The sequence below is a fragment of the Netta rufina genome, assembly GCF_964035555.1.
Source record: "Netta rufina genome assembly, chromosome: 13".
NCBI lineage: Eukaryota > Metazoa > Chordata > Aves > Anseriformes > Anatidae > Netta > Netta rufina.
In genome coordinates this window covers 18,034,419-18,054,641 of record NC_140136.1, presented here as the reverse complement: position 1 = coordinate 18,054,641, position 20,223 = coordinate 18,034,419, and the positions used below count along the sequence as shown (strand labels likewise).

At 47.3% G+C, this 20,223-nt stretch overlaps 1 protein-coding gene across 1 annotated transcript in view; it reads right to left on the bottom strand.

Annotated features, from left to right (window-relative positions):
- ZNF423 (zinc finger protein 423) overlaps positions 1-20,223 on the bottom strand; it is a 208,163-nt gene that overhangs the window by 20,660 nt on the left and 167,280 nt on the right. Inside the window, exon 7 of the mRNA XM_084294973.1 lies at positions 1,493-1,624. Within this exon, the coding sequence (XP_084151099.1) occupies positions 1,493-1,624 (132 nt within the window). The remainder of the gene's footprint in view (positions 1-1,492; positions 1,625-20,223) is intronic.

Genomic DNA, 20,223 nt, shown 5'->3' with positions numbered 1-20,223 from the left:
ACACATCCCATCCTGAACTGCACTTTATGATTTCAAAGACTCTAGAAAATCCAAGGATATCAGCCAGAGAAGTGCCAATACACTTGGTTCAGCAGAATTTCCTTACAAGTAGTCAATTTAGAGTCTCCAGGCTGGCAGTCAGCTTACTTCTAACAGACTCTAAATCCTGTATGGATTTTTGATATTTCACATAAAGCTAACACTGTCCACGGGTGACTGGAAGAACTCAATCATCAGACTGAGGAGAGGACGTCACTGCTCCTGCAGGGAGCCCTGGGCCCACGGCAGGTGCATTGGATGCATTTTTAATGCAGGACAACTGGGCCAGGAGAGGCCTTGGTGGCTGGTCTGGAAGATGCGTGCCCAGAACAGCATTTCTGGCAGACACCAGGCACGTGAACCTGAAAGGGCAGACTGTCACAATTTTTAGACCTTCTAAATGGGCTGTCCTTTCAGTATTAAAAATAAAAATAATAAAATATCATTTAAAAATATTACAAAAATAACAACACCTACATTATGATTTTGAATTGGCAATTATCCTGACTTCAACAAGTGAAGTGCAGGACACTGAACTCCAGCTGTAGCTGCTTAAAAACATCTTGCTTAATTTTTGTCTCATCTTATATGACTGTTCACTGGTATATGAAAAAAAGATTCTTCAGCAGAATTAAAGACATGCAGTCAAAGAGTTACAGTAAGGCATGTTTCAGGAAAGGAAAAGTTAACTCCAAGCTCGCAAGAAGCAGGTTCTCAACCTGTGGGCCAAATCCTAAGGAACTGCAGGAGCTGACCTGCAGCCCCTTACTGACACCTGCTCCACAGCCACAAGTGTGTGAGAGTCATCTCTAAGCAGTTAGATGGTAACTATTTGGAAACTTATTGAAAAGTTTGTAAAAGGCACCCTTAAAATGCATCCTGCAGATCCATTAAGCAAGCTCACCCAACATGACTTACACTGGTGAGACAGCTGAAAATGAACCATGGGGAAGGACACAGAGCAGGCACTCAGATAGGCACTGTTAGGAAAGGAGTTGGAAATGCTCCAAGATGAGCAAGCTGGCCTTAAAGAAATCTTTGAGAGAGGAGCTGTCAGAACTAACTGTTGTGTGGTTTGATCTTATGAGCCATTACTCATGTGAGGCTCACCACTGGCCTCAGACAGAGCCCTCACTCAGGTGTGGGAGGGCTGGCAAGAACAGGTCCATGCCTTGCAAGTTGCGTGCTTGGAGACCCATCTCCCCTTCAGAGCACAAGGTGCAGGCTGAAAGGCTTCTCATCGCAAGCAGCACCGCACAGCCTGCTGCGTTTGGGCAGCGCTGCACGGTGTCAAACACCCAGTGCTGCTGTTCTAGACAGGGCTATTTTGAACATTTCCAAGCATAGTATTTCTCTTCCTGAGAAGAGGCATACAGTATTTTACAAATCCCCTGAGTGTCATTTCTGGATCAAGCCATGCACACTGAGGCTTGTCTCGGTCTCCCTGTCTTACCTGTGAAACAAACAGGGCATTTGAATGTGCCTCCCATCCCCTCAAAGCTGTGCTCAATCAGGTGACACAGGAGCTTTGCCGGAGAGTCAAACATCTGGTTACACAGCTTGCACTCATGATTGATGCCTTCCTCTGCAAGGTTCAAATGATACAACTTGTTAGTGACACAGCACATTAGCGTCTGGGATGCAGCAGCCAGCGAGAAACGCCGGTGCCGGCGCGCGCAACGTCACGGACCCGCAGCCATCGCCATGGCCCCGCTACGAGAGCCGGCTGAGCCACTCGTGTGAAGCGCTCAGGTGAGCAGCACCAAGTCACACTTAGGGGCCCCAAGTCACTTGGTCATTTAGGGGCACTCATTTTCAGCCGGGATGGAAGCGGGGCTGGGATCAAGCCGCCGGCAGCCTGCACACCCGGCCGGGCTCCTGACGGCACCGTGCCGCTCCACCTCGCGTCCTGCCGCAGAGGAAGGACACGGCTGCGCTGGGTGTGAATTACTGAGCTCTCTGACAGCATTTAAAGTGTGAGTTCAACCAACACCACTGAAAGCAGGCTGCTTCACCTCTGCGCATACACAGAGGAGGAGGAAACTATGGGAGAAGAGCAGGAGCCCAGACCAGTGTCAGCCTTGATTTTCCCTCTCTCAACTTCTTCCAAGGTGCAGATAGACCATTAAAGGGATGTAAATGTCATTTTAAAGCATAATTTCCATATCACGTATCTTAAGCTTTATTCATTCTTAAGCATTTACTTTCTAGCTGAACATAAATAACAACAATTATTATTTTGTAAGATGGCATGTTTCTCTGTTTACCCACTTCCATATTTTTGGCCTTTTTTTGAGGTATTGAAGTCATATTAAGTCAATTTCCTCAATAAACATGAAAGAAACCTTTTGGTTTGCTTGAAATGAGGGAGGAGTAGAAATTTAGAAAACAGGTTTATAATACATATTTAATATATAACAGTAAACATCTACATTTTAAAGATTTTGTGGGTGTTTTTTGCAAATACTTCCTCAAAACATCTTCCCTTCATTATGGCAGCACACATGAAATTGTCATGAACATCTTTAAAACTAAACAAACTGTCTTTTGATTTACACTCAGCTTTGTTTTTACACTTTCAAACCTCACTAACTTCAATTTTTAGTTCCAAGATACCTAAGAACTGACTGCATTACACAGTGAGTTGCCCTCTTGCAGACAGTGTGGGACCTTGCAAACAATGTGAGCCTCCAAAAGCACAGTCTTTACTTACAAACATTTTAAATTAGTTTTAAAGCGGTCAGACAGAGGGAAATTATTTTCTTATAAGGTTTTTGGTACTCCCAGGGTCTCAGAGCCCTTTTGCAAGGTGGGCAGGTGAGCACTAGTGCTCCAGGACCAGGACAGGCAAACAGAGAGCTCTGGAGCAGCAGCTCGGTGGCTGCCACGTCTGCAGCGAGGGGCAATGCCCAGGGCACGCATGGCTGGATGGGTGCTCCATACAGGTGCTCTGCATGGGGCAGCAGGAAAAAGAGAATTATTATTATTATTACTAATAATAATAATTTTAAAAAATTGCACAGAGCAGGTGGTGAGCTGCCCACACTGCCCCATGGCTGGGAAACCTGAGCGGTGCAGGGGAGGCGGTGAGTGGGGTGGGGAGAGGCAACCGGGTGGGCTGGGGGGGGGGAGAGGGAGGGAAAAGGGAAAGAGAGGGAAGAGTCAGGAGCAGAAAGAGGAAAGTGCTGACAGTGCCACAGCAGCAGCTCCCCCAGCTCCCTGGGCAGCTGTGGCTGGGCACCGGGATAGCTCGAGGACACAGCGAGGTTTGCAACCCTCCGTGTGGGCACCCCGCACGGATGGGCATATTGTCCTCTCTGAAGCACGGGTTTCCAACCTGGCCCTCTCCCCGGCTGTGGCGTAAGGCTGCCTCCCTGGATCAGGCCCTCGCCTGAAAAGTTTTGGCCTCGTGCAGCCCTTCCCATCTGCTCCGGAGGGACGGAAAGCAGGGGGAGGGATCCGCGCCTCGCGCCGAGCATCCCGAGCATGCCCAGCACACAGCTGCTACGGCAGCCGCGCACTGCAATAAACTTGGAGAGGACAAAGCAGATACTGGGGGAATGGAACAAATTCCTTCTGCGAGTAAATCAGAGAAATCATGTTTGACATTAATTTTCTACTCTCCACATACTGGGTATTTGGAAAACAGTGATTCATGTACAGCCCGTGGTCCTGTGTGAGCACGTGTGTTCATAAATACGGACAGACACATACTGCTGATTAGAAGACTGCTCCTTTTGCAGCCTAAATACCTACAATTTCAGTAAAATTAAAAAAGTAGAACAATATTCAGCATTTCCATTGAAGTATATTTTTACAGTCTTGGTATGTTTAATTAGGTAACAGAGATTGTGTATTTTCTTGGCTGATCCCTGCAGTATTTTAAATAGTTAAACCCATAACAAACAAACTAAAACTCGAATGAAAAATAATAAAACATAATGGGTTCCTGCAGATCTGGAAATTTATCCCACTCGAGGCAAGACCTTTTGATTTGCAAATCCACTTCTGAATTATAAGGCTTTCTCCTCACCGGTGGGGGTTTTTATTCCACTCCCACAGGAGTCCATTATGTATTTCTTGTGTCTATAAAACCATCCAGGAAGAAAAAAGGGGGAAAAAAGTACCATGGTTAGCATGACAAACGCTTCTCTTTTCATGCATGTGTATTCAAAATATGAAAATGCCCAAAGATATAGATAGAATTGCTGCTATAATCACTCTCTTCTCCGTGGCATTTTACAGCATATTATTTTACACAGCAACACGGTGCATGTGTAGGGGTACTCAGTCACCTTTGGAGAATAACTTTCCTGAATTATATACGATGATATAGGCGCGCGCGGGGCGGCTCTTTGACAATGCAGCACACCAGCCAACGCTCCAGTCGACCACGTGGCGCCGGGCGGCAGGAACACAAAACATATAATCATTTCCCTCATTTTTATTCCTTTTTTTTTTTTTTTTTTAATATGACAGGCATCTATGAGAGACCTACATAACTCAAGTGAATTATGCAGCCCCTCTCATTTGTAAAGTAAAATGCAGATTTTCACAGCTCGCTGTGCTAGATCTTCTCCCATTTCTCCATAAGTGTATCTGTGCGGGGATCAATTGATTTTAACACTAAACGAGCAATGCACAGCAAACAAGAATCTTGGGTTTCTTGCTTTTTTTTTTTTTTTTTTTTCCCGAGCTGAAAATAATAAGCATTAATTTTACACTTCATTTCTCAAAAAAATAATAGGATGTGCTCTTGTTTAAAACAAGCAGGCCTGCTGGATTCTGTCAGGCTGAAACTATGTCAGGCCAAAAGAGGAACAGAGCGCTTTGTGTAAAAGTATCATGGGGAGATGATAGTATCCTGTAATGTTTTCAGTACCTACTTTTGTCTCCAAAAGCATTTGATCCCTGGCAGACACATACTTATTTCCATACTGGTCTTGAGGGAAGCCAGTAGGAACGAGAGCTGATTATCTGAATCCTGAAGGTGAAACCTGGGTGGTGCCCACTGATGTCAAAGGCAGGCATTTGTATAAATGTTGAGGTACATAATTTACTGCCTGTTAGCGAGGATTAGGGGGCTGCGCAGCCCTGGCTGAACTGCAGTGGTGAAGCACGCCGCTCATTGTTTGCAAGTTCAAATGCATTTGCAGCATAGTTTTAAATGTGTTGATAGGGTGCTTAGTAGCACTTACGCTCTCATCCTGCCCGTTTTAGTGGGAATGTGCTTCTCCATAAAGCTGTTTGTGCTGCAGCAATGTGCATTTAATACATATTACAATCAGCCTCTGAGCCTCTAAGAGAACTGACGCTGGCAGCCTCCTGGCGAGGATGCAGTATAATTAATAATGCTGTATTAAACCCGTGTACTGTATCAGCTGCATTTCTAATTATAACTATATTAATGGCAATATAAAACGATGCATTAACACTGTCATGTACCGACATATTATCAAACCAAAGACAAACTTGAACTGGAGCAATAAAAATGGAATTGTCTTCATTGTTAGTTAAAACTTCAACTTGATTTAATAAAGCAAATTTTTCCCATATACCCACAATAGTCCCAATTTGAGATAGCGTGTAGGGCAATCTGATGCTCGCTCCCCACAACGTGTCCATCCCGTAGCACTGCTCCCCAAAGCAGCATATTGCTACCTTGCTGCAGCAAATTAAGGCAGTAAAAGGGAACGTCTTTGCTGTACTTAGATGTACACATCCATGAGTTAAACACACTTTTAATGAACTTTGAAAATCCGTAATTCAGGGTAACAAAGCATTAACATCATGTTCACAGAACACCTTCTCTTGTCCATTACCTCATAAATCTGGTAGAAATAAACGGGCCATGTAAGGAGTGCTCTAATTATAATAGAAATAAATACAAATTGGAACGAACGCAGGGAAATAAAATGAAGACTGCATGAAACCGTTCTGTTTATGCAATTCATTCCCCAGTAAATAAGGAAGCAAAGGGAAAAATTTATAGCAGGGGAAAAACAGGAGCTTCCCCAGCTTTTCTTCCATGTGGCTGCGGAGGAGCGAGGGGCTGGGGCTGAGGACGACAGTGATGGACACCCCTCTGCAACAAAGCCTGCGGGAGAGCCGGCTGGCAGCGCCGCACTGCTGGTTTCACTGCAACCCACCCCAGGGTGAAGGCAAAGCCCAGGGCTGAGCCCAAGGTGGGAGCGCCGCAGGGGGACGGCGCATTCGCAGAGGTTTGGGTGGGAACAGGGCGATGCTGTGCAGATGGCATCCCTTCGTTGCCGCTGTTGTCTGAGGCCCTGTCCCGCTGTTAGGACCGCATCGCTCCGGTGCGTTTCTGTAATTAATCCCGCAGGACGGAGCCGAGCCCTTCCCTGGCCGGCGGCACAGCCGCGGTGCGGCGCGGCTCCCCACTGCTCGGGCGGCCCCGGTGGTGAAAGGCAGCGGATTGATGGCGTGGCAGCAGAAATGTCACCTGGGGAGCTGGGTGCCGTCCTCCCAGGGATGCTGGAGGTCAGTTACCATGGAAACGCCGAATGAGCTCAACCTTGTAACTGACCCTTATCTTTTTTTGATCTGTGGCCCACTTGGGACCTTGGCTGGAAATCAACTGGAAAATAATCTGGTCACATATCAGAAAGAGAACTATTTATACTTATTTACCCAGGTAGAGCTCATATCTGCCTTTGACGCCTGCCCGACGAAGGACTCCCATCACCTGCCCGCAGCACAAAACGCCACGCCAAAGCCCCGGCCGGCCCGAAGCACGGCCACGAGCCGCCACGCACAGCCGTGCCCTGGGCCCCGCTGATATACTGCCGGCGTCCTGCCTTGCTCGCAGCCCGCACGAGCCCCCCGACTGGCCCGCGTGGATAAGCATCCACCTGCACCCCTTCTTGGAGGGTTTAATATTTTATGTTGGTATCTGCTCCTCATATTCTTGTGTGCTTTATCTCTCCGCTGAAATATGATTCTGCTTTGAAATATATTTATATGATCTAGAATGGCACAACGCTGATGTCTTTTATGAGCTGAAGATTGTTTAATAAAATCTTGCATTCCTGCCTCGTCCTTATGACAATTTTACTATTATAAGTTTTCAAGGGATATGAGAGCTGTCCACCGTGGTTAGAAACATCATTTTAATGAAAAATGATAACACAGGGACTTTGGTTCTTCTGGAAGCTATGGAAGGCAAACCAACAAAAATGCCGAGTGTTCCAAACATGCATTTGCTTTTGGGTGAGACTCACTAAAATCCACCCTCTTCTTCACAGCTTTCTGGCGGATGGTCAGCCCTGCCGGTGGACTGACGAAGCAAAGGGGCTGCCCCGCTCCCCAGCTTTTCCCCAGGGGAAAAGGATTAGGGGATTCTGGGGAGATTTAGGAGACATGAGCTCCTGGCAAGTTCCACTGGTGCTGGAGCAGCACCGATGGGTTTCTGGTAACCAACTGCAATGCTTCTGGTGATGCACATGCTATATGTGGCTGTGGCCTCTTTTTCAGGTACTCTTTTTTTCAGACTAAATTAGCCCTACCGCACAACGGGCTTTAAACTCTCTTCATCATCTCAGGGGGCCTCCAGCTCAAAATATGCAGAATTAGATGCCAAATTATTTATAAGGTAGCTTGTGAGTTCACTGCCTCCAGTGCATGTCACCACACTGCAATATTAAAATGACCATTAAGAAGAAGCACGGTCCCAGAGGGACTCGGGATGAGGTTGTGTGGAGTTTCCCACCAGGACGAGGGCAGCTTTCTGCCCGCTGCTCCAGCGCCTGCTCCGCGACGGCACAGGGGAAGCTGAATGGCAGCCACAGAAGACGGGCCTGCCAAGCCCATCCTCATCAGCTTAATTTTCAGTTTACAATAAAAATAAAGTCTGAAAGTTCAAAGGAGTTCATGAAGCTATGCATCATCTGTCTGCTGGCTGCAGAGTCCCAGAGGGACCCTGCCTGCATGGCTTTATTTTAGATGTAGATATTAATCGGAGAAACTGCATAAAGATCATTTATAGAAACACGCTACACTTTAGCACAGAAACTTCACACTCTATCAGCCTTTCTGTGAAAACACTTTTTTTTTTTTAATAGCTTATATTAAAACCTCATGGATCGAAGTCTGGTAATTCTGGCTCTTCCCTCACAAAAGTTCTTTAAGGAGTAACTCCAATGGCTTCCATGGAAATGCGAAATCTGTACAAGGAAAGAAAAACACACCTTCCTCGAGCACGCAAGCCCATACACATACACGCAGAACGAGCTTGGATGAAGCTAACGAACCCATAAGAACAGCTAAAGGTGAATAAAAACACCACGCTTGTACGCTTCCCATGCAACTCGACCCTGGCCAAGTATTCTGGTGTTTGGATATGTTGACAGCTGTAACATCTCAGGGTTAGTGTCAGTACCTGGTGACACTGAAGTACTGTCCCTGAGCCCAGCCCGTGCCCACAGCCCGTTCCCTGCGCTGGCATCCCTCGTGCCACCGCGTCACTCAATAAACCTCCGTGCCCTGCTCCACGTCCTGGTCTCTTCTCTTGCCTTGCAGCAGCTCCCTGCATTGCTGCACACCAGGAGTATGTCTGTCCTCTGATCCTATCGACAATATCACATCAAAGAGCTCAATACAGACAAACAGGAGTAACCAGTATCCACTTGGCATCTATTCTTGTGAAATTAAAAATTAAAATTAAACCATCGTTACACTCATATTAAACATCCCACTGGAATATGCCAAGTGCTTTTAGAACATGCACAGCTTTAAGCCAAGTTTCAGTGGGGGTGAAGCCCTTGCCACTGGATTCACAGGCCTGGCACGTTGCACAGCCTCAGCACCAGGGCCATCAGAGCCGCAGGGTGCCCCCACACCACCAGACCCAGACCTGCTGTCCCTGCGTGCATCAACCGTGGCGGCAAGGAGGCCACCAGAGCTTGAGCAAGGACAGCCAGAGGCAAAGCCTCCACCCTTGTGGCTCAGGCTCAGTGGCGTACGGGAAAGCAGTGCTCAGCCTCCCTGGAAGGGCCGAGCACTGGGTGCGTTCCTGCCTGTGCCCACACCGGGGGTCCTGGGGGGCTCCGAGCCCCGTGGCACCCGTCCCAGCTGCTGGGCGTGCGAGGCACACTCGCACTCAAAATATGTGAGCTCCCTCTGATGTGTGGCACTGATCTCCAGATTAAAGTTTCCCAAGTATACACCGACATGATAGACTATAAATCTATTGTGTAGCCAATCATCAGATGAATGGTTTCTTATAGCATATCATTAACGTGACGGGCAGGCTACAAGCCAGTTGTTGTTGAGGACACTCAGCAACACACGGGCTCTGACAAAGCCTTAAACCACTTCCATGACGGCATCAGGGAAGCAGAAAAAAAATGGTAAAAACACAACGCATAACAAAATGAAAACACTGAAATGTATGGTTTAACTGAGAAACACGCTTTCGAGCATCAGCTTATGACAAACACCATACCTTTCTGTTGGTTGGGCTAGAGTTACGGTAACTCCTGCTACCCTTGCTCTGGTTGGTGCTGTGCTCAAACAGCTGCCATTAGCACAGTTGTTGGGGAAACAGCACGGTGGGCATAAGAGTTACAAATGCAAGTGGAAACCAACTTCGAGCATTACGTCTGTTGTTCATCTCCAAACAGTTTTGGAGCTTGGTGAATGCTGCACTTCTGTTGCTTTGGGGCAGTTTGTACACTCCCATTTGGGTTAAACAAATATATTTCTTTTATATACAAATTTCTATTCTTTTCTTTTTAAGAAACATTCCCACTGGGCACAAGCCTCTAGTAAAAAAGCAACCTGTTACAGCGTTGTTATCAGCTTCCTGACAAAAACTCTTCCTCACAATGCATGCGGACGAGCCAAACAATGGAAACATCTTCCATCTTTTTCTTGGTGGGAGAGAAAACCACAAAGCCACCTAGCCATCAGTATGACCACTCAGCAGAACTGCCCTGCAGCTTACCAGTTCCCAGGAGGGCTGCACCCACCTCAGCCCGCCCCAGCCAGGCTCTGGTCCCCAGGCCCCGTCCTCTGGTGCCTGCCTCATCCCGCTCCCTCTCCCTGCTGCCAGGAAGGGAGCTGGGGGGCGCAAGCAGCTATCAGAGATGGAAATGAGATGCCATTGCCACCAGAAAAACCATGGGTGACTAAATAAGGTCTGTCTGGCTCAGATAGGTGACTGATTTTGCATGGCATGAATATCTCTCAAAGCTCATTGAGTGCAAATATGCCCAAAAGAATGAAAAAACTGTCAGACATTTTAAGTCAGGAATCCTAAGGTGCAGTAAGGCATGATATTCCTTACGGCAGTCACAAAGAATCTGCATGAAAACAAGAAAATACCTTAAGCGCCTCTGCATGATGCAGACACATTCTCATACTATGGAAAAATTCGTCAGTGAACGCACCGAGCATCCTCATTGATGTTGATGGGATTTGCTTGATTAACACCCCCCAGTCCAAGGGGAAAACATCCCCTGAAGTATCCTCACCGCGAATACGAGGAGCTGTAGCCCCGCAACCTTTGGGAAGAGATCTGAGTGCCAAGGACACTGCCCAGCACACGCTGTCAAGTTACTCTCAGTGGCACACATCTAACACACAGCTTGTGACCCCGATACTCAAAGCCTGACCCCAGACAGCACCACCCTTACATCTGTACTTTGGGGATGAGCCAGCCTGCCTGCGCCCCTCGTGCCCAAGCGGCTGCCTCTGTTCAGCAAAGGACCTGGAGAGCAGCAGTGGGACACAGACGGCTGCCTGCACGCATCCTGCACGGCACGGCCAGAGACCTGCAACCAGGCCCCCAGCCTCCAAGCGCTCTGGTGCTGCCTTTGTCAACAAATCCCTTTCTGCTTTATTATGCGAGCAGCTCAGTCAGGCACATGGCTGCTGGCAGACACGCTGCCACTGAACAGGACAGCCAGCTTGGCTTTATTTAATTTTTAGAAACACATTTTCTTCATTTGATGTGTCATTGGCTTTTTAATGCATTGAGGAAAGCCATGTGCAAACTTTTATGCTCCAAAGACAGGCTCCAAGGAACATATGAGGGCTGTAACAGAAAACTTAGTCTAAGACAGGAGGAAAGTCTGCATTTTTGCTCACAGAAGGGGAACTGGACGTGCTGAGCCTATGACGGTGCTACCTCTTCCAGCCGTGGGAAGCACGAGCGTAGCAGCACATCGCCAAGGAAATGACATCCAGAGGCTCTGACAGCTCATTAACAGTGGGACTCCTGCAAGGCTGTATTTGCTTAAACTCACCCAGATCTCAGGCTGGTGGCTTTGTACAGCTTCACAGGTCCTCTGCCACTCTGCTCCTTCCCAGAAGTTACATTAAACCAAAAAAATAACCAAAAACAACTAACAAACCAGAACACCGAACACAGAAACCGTATGCCAATACCAGCAGCAGGCTGTGTGCGGTGCCAGCCAGGAGGGCACCTCCAGGGACGGGCACAGAAATGGGCTGGAGCCTGGGCAGGAGGGGCTGAGGGTATGTGGAATGGCCCAGAGGTGCAGCAGGACTGCACAGAGAAGGGCCTGATGTGCATTCGCGCAACTGGAAACAGATTTAGGAGTTTGCACCTAATAAGCCCAGATGAGAAGCAGTGTATTACACGGCACTGCTAAAGTTACTAAGGAAGAGTGAAAAATGAGAGGAAAAATCAAGCTGCTTTTCAGCTGCTCCCTCAAATAAAATAAGATCCTAAATCAAGCTGTCATGGAGTCCCTGTATGAACCAAAAAGAAGGATACAATAAAGGTCTGCTAGAGACCTGCTACCCACTATTTTATTCTTCATTTTTCTTGTGGGTTCTTACTTTAAGCTCCAATTCAATGATCCGCACTAAGAAGTCGGCATTTGCTACCGTCACCCCAGAGAGGGAGCGAAGATACAATCGTATATATGCAAAATAGGTACAAACTCTGATAACAATACCTTGCCTGTAGGCAAAAATTGACTTTTTAAATGGCAGCCACTATAATAATGCTAGCCTAAGACCCCACCCTTGCTCAAATTTCCTCTGCTTAGTAAAAAACAAGTTACACGATGAAAGGAAAGACGAGGAATTTGGGTAGTGACAACGACAGCACGGGGACCATTTTAGGGGGAAAGACAAAAAAGACAAACCCCACCTGAGGCCACAGAGCCCAGCTCCTCCCTGGGGTGCTCTGGAAGGCCTGGCCAGCCCCAGCAGGCAGCGGGCACTGTGCTGAGGCCACCCCTGTTGTGACAGTGGCCACCCCTCTGTGACAGCGCTGCGCTCCGTGGTGGCACAGCTCGTCCCAGGGAGCCGCGCGCGGGCAGCACGGCACGCACAACCATTGAATCTTTGCAGCTAGATGAGCATCAATTATGCATTGTATCAAAAAATGAAATGCTAGAGCATGGAGCAGGCAATTCAAAGAAGCAGCATGAGCAAAGCAAGTGCCAAAGAAAGGAAAAATATGTCCAAAACTGTCACGGAGCACTCGACAACTTTTCATGTGACACCATCAATCGCCTCTCCTCGCGAAGTTCTTGAATACTTGGGAAGAGATTACAGAAATATTCAAAGATACAATATTTGTATTTTGAATGTTAATTTGACACAAAGGAGTGTACATGAGGGAATGTTTATAATCAGCACTCCAATAAACTCACAAATGACTCTAGTATTTTATAAGCTTGTTAGAAACAAATCACTCCCTTAGCTTATATTTACTTACTGATGAATCATAAAAGGCCTCAATACACAAAGAGTAAATTCAAAAATGTTTTCCTCTTGTTTTATCTTCTATGACAATACTGAAACCCTCTTGTTCAGGCTGTGAATCCCATCCATGCCCCTCCTGGTTTTATGGCTAAATATCGATTTCTCCATTGGAGCTGAGGCGATTTTGAACCCCGGTTCCTGCCCCCAGACCCCCTGTAAAACAGCTGCCCTGAGCTGGAGCCGAGCTGAACCAGCTGGAGCTGCCTCCCAGCCTCGTGCTGCCTGGAGAGGGGCAGTGGGGGCACATCCACTCGGGGATGCTTGCACAGAGATGAAGCTCGGCCCTCGGAACAGGAGAACACACACACCGCCTTCCAGAGAAAGGCGAAGAAAGCAAAGCAAAAGTGCACAGGAAGAGATCCTGCAGTATCCTTATAAGCCTGCAAGGGTCCTGAGCAACTGTAGGAACTGCAAAACTCATCCGCTGCTCCAGTTGGTTCGCAGAGGCACCAGCCAGGTGTCAAGGCAGTACAGGTCCCTGTCACCTCCAAAACATCCTGCACGTCCCAGCTGTGCAGCACCCCTGTAAGAGGCCGTGGCTGAACCCCGCTTTTAGGGTGTTTAAAAACACCGCGGTGCTTTGACACGATAGAAGCCATGCTGCAGCGCACACCCTCACACCCGCTGTTACACACCAGCTCATCCCAGTATCGCCCCAGTTGCGGGCACAGGAGTCTGGGACAAGCCACCTACTGCTGGCAGCAGCTGTGCTGTGGAACAAGGCGCGACACAAAGCCAGGCCTTAGAAGTACTGCTCCAGAGGTCAGCGTGCTCTGTGCGTAACCAGCAAGCAGCACGAACCGAGGGAAACGAGTTGGCAGAACGACACCTCGTTCTTCTAATGTAACTAAGTGCCGCGCGCGGTAATGGGAGGGGTGGGGATACTCAGCTTTATGCTCTTATTTGCTGGAAAGAAGGGATATGGGGACATTCCAACGCGCGTTGTTACTTAATGTACAGTTAAGCATTACACAAACATTTTATTGTGGACTGTAAAGATGATCTATCTCCAGTAGCTGAAAACTCACACACTGCATTCCAGCGTAAGCACTTGCGGTAGACACAAAACAGTGACTTTGCAGAAGGCAGCATAACGTAAGCTTTTATTCTACACGGCCTGGCTGCTTCCTGCACAAACAAATGCATCTTCACCATCCTGTGAAGGAGAACCAAACTTCTGCGGGCCAAGCTGGCTGACCACAGATCAGCTTTTTAGCCGTGTTAAGATGCTCAAGCTAATAACCACGGCCAGGCTTACCTGTGCCACCAGCCCGCTGCTGCTGCCAGGATGAGGCTGCGAGCTCAGGGGTGACGAGGGGAGCTGGTGGCCGCTCACCCAGCTCCCTGCTATCCGCGGGATGCCACAAACCACCGCAGCATTTCAGAACACACCAACAAAGGTTTCCTGAATCCACACAGCCCCATGCTGTTATTAAACACGATTCGGGCACGTATTGAGCTGAGTCGATTAATTGTTAGGAGCACGCAGTCCGTACAGCTCAGAACTCACTCTGCCAGAGCACCTTACAAGGTGCTTTTACTCTTATAAATTCTAATGGCAGCCACGAGAATAATACTGGCTTTAGACAGTGCACAAGCCACAAAGCATTGTGTCGGAATTTACTGAGAAGTGAAGAGTTGACAGGCGGCACACCCAAAACCCACTAATCCAGGCAGAGAGGACCCAGTGCTGCCAAAGCATGGGCAGGCAGCTCTCGGGCAGCAGCTCTGCCAGCCTTCACCGGCCGTGGCAGCGGGGGTACCTCTGCTCACGGGGCATTTGCAGCATGCCTGCATGCCCAGCGCTGAGCCCAGGGACTGCAGTCCCATATCAGCTCTTTACATACCCCATGCCGGGGGGTGTGAGGGATCAGCGTTCACAGGTGACAATCCCTGACGTGCCAGCCCACAGAGAGGGCACAGGGTGAGCCCCAACCACTTCAACAAACTTTGCATCCCAAATGGCGTCAGGAAAAAACATATGGTTTCTTGGAGAGGAAGAGAATGACTATGACAGATGTACACATGGGCATCCGAAACACAAGTCAGGAAGTGAACAGCTACAGGAAAACCCACACAGGACATGCCCGGGGTTCTCAAGGAAAACACAGACAAGGCACCTCCGTGCTGCTCAGCCTGAAGTCACTCGGATTTTTACTATGGCAATGAGGTTGCAATTTTAACCTTCTAACTCTGCTGTGATTTTATTATAAAAGAAACATGAATCCAAGGAGGAAAGTCACATCACGAAGAAAACAGAAAAGTATGTTTGAAGGTAGGGAACAGAGTCAATAGTCTTAGTGACAGTACAAAAAGTACATGGGTTTTCAATTTTATCTGAAGTGTCCCAAGCACACTGACCTCCAGGATACGTTTCTGGGATATCCATTTAGTTTTGAAAGCTTCTGTGGAGAAAACAAGCTCCTTACAAAAATGAAGTGTGAGGAAGCAACATTTCTGTTACTCGTTTTCAGTAAATACATGAAATTTGTGAGACCAGTTTGGAAGTTCAGTAAGAACAGTAATAAGTAATAGGCACAGGTGAGTTATCACTGCTCATTAATGAGAGTCAGATGTGTTTCTCGTGATCACCGTGTCTGCGATCAGGTGAGAAGTAGTAGCCAGTTTTAAGGCAAATGACACAAGAGGAAAATGTCTAGTGCACCAAGATTTTATACTAAATACTTTTGCAAAGAGTGCCTGTACCAGAAATTGCTTCCTCAAAGGACAGTTTGGTTTCATGCGGTCAGTTATTTTCGGCACTGCGTCCGATGGAGCAGACTCACCTGTGCTTGGCAGCCACCATGATCAAGTGACAACCCAGGCACCTCAGCAGTTCTCACAGTAAAATTGCTGGGGTAATTAATGCACACAGACAGTGATGCTCCTACAGCATCACTCCTCTTCCACAAACACGTTTGCACACCCAGCACAGCACTCCTGTCCTCCCACAGCTCTTCCCCCTGCCTGTGGCAGGAACACGTACCGTGGGCAGCAGCACCCAGTGTAGTCCCAGCACCCCACATCTCGTCTGGGTGCACCCTGTGACAGAGGCCTGGTGCCTGCAGCTGCGAGCAGCCGGGACAGCCCAGGTCAGGGCACCAGGACACCTCAGGAGGTGCTGAGCAGCCCCTGCCTCTGCCCCAGGAGCGGGGACATGGTCAGGTCGCTGCCCGCCACCAGGCCCTCACCTCCTGAGGCAGATGGAGCAGTGGGAGGCTGTGGCAGTGGCCGAGCCAGGACAGGGTGCCCTGGGCGAGCCGTCACTGCTGCTCATGCCCATTGTTCCCAGACAATGTGCTTTGAATACTCTTGTTTCCAGGAACGACAACAAGCCACAACAATGCTGCAGCATCTGGCCGGACACGCGGGCCCAGGCCAGGTGGACTCGGAGGCGCTGCTGGCGGCCCCACGCCGCCTCTGAGGAAGGAAATCGGGCCTGCGGCTCTCAGCCACTGCCAGCCCCCCGTGACTGGCAGACACCTGGGGCACGAGCCGTGACAACACCAGGGCCTCCAGCAGGCGCCTTGCCGGGCCTCAGCGCTGCCGGCAGCCCCGCAGCCCCCTGCTGCAGGCACAGGTGGCCCAGGCCGGGGCTTTGGCAGCGACATGAAAAGCTGATCTAGAGCAAACTCAAAATTGGCGACACCGTTTATGCTGTGACTTGTGTACTAGAAACCAGCAATAGTACCTGCTCCTGTTACATGCACGTGAAATCAGAAGAGCTGCTCCTCTTCTATCTCCTTGCAGCATTAAATTGTTTATTCTTCTGGTACATTCACCTGTGCCATGCTGGGGTTACCCTGGCGCTCTCCCTTGTCCCCGCCGCTGCGGTGTTTTGTCCATGGGGACACGAGTGGCAGCCAGTGCCCGTGGCAAGCCTCACCACCGTGTGTCTGACACCAGGAGCGGGTGTGAGCACAAGAGCTGCAATCCTAATCATTAGAGGGTCTTTACCGCAGGCTCATGTGTGCAGAGTTTAAGTAGCTAGCGAGGATTTAAAGTGCTTTTATTGTACTACTTGGTTTCCTTCTTGATTTTCAAAACAAAGGATGTATTAATCAATAGATTTTTTTTTAATTAATTATCACCATCATCGAGCCAACCTCTCCAGTGCCTGTCCGAGTCCTCTTCAGTCTTGGAGCAGAATCTGCCATCTCTTCACCATCCGTAAAGGCTAGTGGTTTGCAGCCTTAAAACACTATTAAAATCAATTCAGTTGGTGTCAAAAGCTCTCCTTCTTTTTGCACCCACCAGTACGGCTGTAGTATTCATCAGATTTTACCACCAGGATTAATGTTATAAAATGTCACTTGCTACAGTAAAATTTATCAACGTTATTATATACCATAGAAACTGCCACCACAGACAAATGCACTACATTAAAATTTTGTCTAGAGCTCCCTAGAGGAAACATTTGCTGCAATTTGTATAACAGTTTATATATTTATGCTATTTAATGGTACAAAGCAATAATTATGACTTCATTCACTGATAAGCAACAGCATTATATAAATCAGACGCGGATTTAGAACATGCCAGCTTTGTCACTGGCCTACTACTTGTAAATTATGTTGCTGTTAAAAAAAAAAAAAAATCTAAGCAAATACGAGTTAGCAGCAGGAAGCTAATAATGTGCCTCCAGCTGTTCCAGTTAACCTGCAAATGTGGCCATCTGCACCTCAGGAGAAAAAGAAAAGGAGAGATAGAGGGAGGGAGGAAAAAGAGAGAGAGGAGAGGAACGACCGCCAATGCCAGCACAAAGCCTGGGCCCAGAGCAGTAGGAGTGACCTTGCTCCTTGTGACCAGACAAGCACATATTCAAAATCAGAAAAGTTACCAAAGAATAAAGGACCTTTTCTCCCCTAGACCTACAGAAAAAAAAAAAAAAAAGGAAAAAAAAAAAAAAAAAGGAAAAAAAAAAAAAAAAGAATTAGAAAAATCTTTTCCACTGCCTTTTTTCTAGAACAGGCTGTCTTTCACCTCTGGGGTTATTATTTACTGCATTGCAGGTTTGTCCAATGAGCAGGTTTTCCTTACAACTTCAGCCTTTCATTTTTACTTTTTAACACCTCTTCACAGACCCATCTTGTATTATTAAAAAAAAAAATAGTGGTCATTGTAATAGATTTATTCCTGCTTCAGACAGTTTAAAATGGATCCACAGGGCACAAAGACTGAGATATCAAACAAGACCGAAATTCTCAGATAGCAAGTCACAGATCTTCCTGCGCACAGCAGCTTCAGTCCTGCCTTTGGATTCACGGGGATGAGGTGTCCTTAGGACGTGCGAGTAGTGTTCACTCAAAGATTATTTTATAAGAGACCTCTGTGAAATCTGGGTCACAAGGAACTGTCACAAAATATTCCCTTTGACATTTATCCACAGACGGAAGGCACAGTGGCTGAAAGTGCATGTCCTGCATGTGGTTACACTTCGGTAATTTGGCAGTGGTCTAATGCTAAAAATTCTCCAAGATTCTTGCTACTAAGGGCCCCCCAGCACCCCTGCTAGATGAGGACAGGGAGAGCATTAAAGGATTTTAAAACATTCTTTGTTTTAAGATCTGACTGTAAACCAATGTGCCTGACTCCTGTGAAGGGTGCCAGGGTGGCCAGCACACCTCGCTGGAGCCACACAGTGCCCATGGGCTGCAAACCAGCCCTCGCCACAACAAACCTTGCTCTGACGCAGGTTAACGAAGCGGTGCTTGGCCTTGTGATGCTTCAGTAGGCTCAGGACCACCATTGGCCTGAAACTGAGGAAACTCACCTTGCTTCTTCCAAATGTAAGCAATCCAGTTCTTTTGTTTCCTTGGTTTAAGTACCTGAACTGCTGCAGGCAGATGTGCATCATAATTTTAATAAAAGTCTTGAAATGCCGAGAGCCACCCACGACTGAGCTGTGCAGGCACTGGCGCTGCAGGTAGGCAGCGTGGCCTCCTGCGCAGAGCACATCGGGGTCACAGAGCACGGGATCTGCTTCCCAGCAGCGTTGGAGGCAGCCCACGGCTATTATTAGATTTTTACCAAGGAAACATGATTTATCTTCATTCCAATTTTTGTAACTATAATTCGTTCCAATGCTAACCCCATTTACAGGGATTTATAGCTCACTTGAAAGATTAATTTAGGCATACATAATTTCCAAAGAAAAAAACTATTCCTTTTTTTTTTTTTCTTTTTTTTTTTTTTATTGGAAATTATGAATTTGCTTTAAACTGATCAGCTGTAATTGTGTTAGGGTATGAGTTTGCTTTTAAAGCCTCCTTTAATGATGTTTCTATTTAGAAGAGTTTTGTGACCCCTTGCTAAGAAATGTTGACATGTCTGTGGTGTTTTCAAGTGAAATACCTCACCCTGTTGGTGCATGCAAAGCAGTACCTACACTTTTTTTCTCCAAACATTTACATTGCACTTTGGGGGTGCTGGTGTGTATGATAAAAACTGCAATTTGCAAGAGGCTAAAAAAAACACAGTTGCATGATGAGTCAGGAAGTTACCAGCACTTACCCTTTGAATCGTGCTAACCACTGTGAAGTGCCAGAAGTGTGCTCAGGGAAAGGCATTAGCCATCTCTCCAGAGGAAAATAAGTATTCTGGGTAAACCTGTAGCTTCATCTGGCCTTTCCAAAAATAATTTAATCTAGAAATTGCCACATCTTTGAAAGCAGCTAGGGTAACACTGAGTTTTCCAATACCAGGATATCTTCAACAGCAAAAGCAAATGCTACAAGTGCTGTCAAGCACACAAAATTAGCGGAACATTTTGTGCACCGTAGCACAGATCTGGTGTCTAACGGAGTTCCACTTAATTACTACAAACCTCAGTTTGGTCCACTGGTATCTTCAGAGGCAGGTAGCACGTGGTTGATAAGCAAAGACATGAAATTAATAGCTGCTCACGTGGCCCTTACTCATTGGGACTGGTGATTAACAAGTCATGTCTCACAAATTCTGCAGATCTGTGTATGCAGGGTTCCTCAAATGCTTTATCTGACCAAATTTTGAACTTTCCTTTCTAATAGGGTGCCATAATCTGCTTTTTGTCCACATCTGTTCATTGCTAAAAATAGCACCCAAAAAAGTGCAAGATCCCAGATATATGCAAGCAACTCGTACTCCTCATTTATAACGAAACCCTTTCACATGGTCTCAATGAACTAGGAACTAACATCAGATGGGCTGCCACATGACCATTAGGAACATGAGAAGCAGATGGAAAGGGGGACAAATAGGTATTTCCAAAACCATTAATAAAAAATATGCTTAAACCACCTTGCTCATAAATGTAAAACCACATACTTAATCAATGTATTTAATTTTGTCATAACACTTCTGCTCCCCTCCTGCTCCTAACGCGGGGGGCAACAGCAGAAATAAGCAAACTGCATCCCTCGGAGATGCCTGCACCTCCTGCCT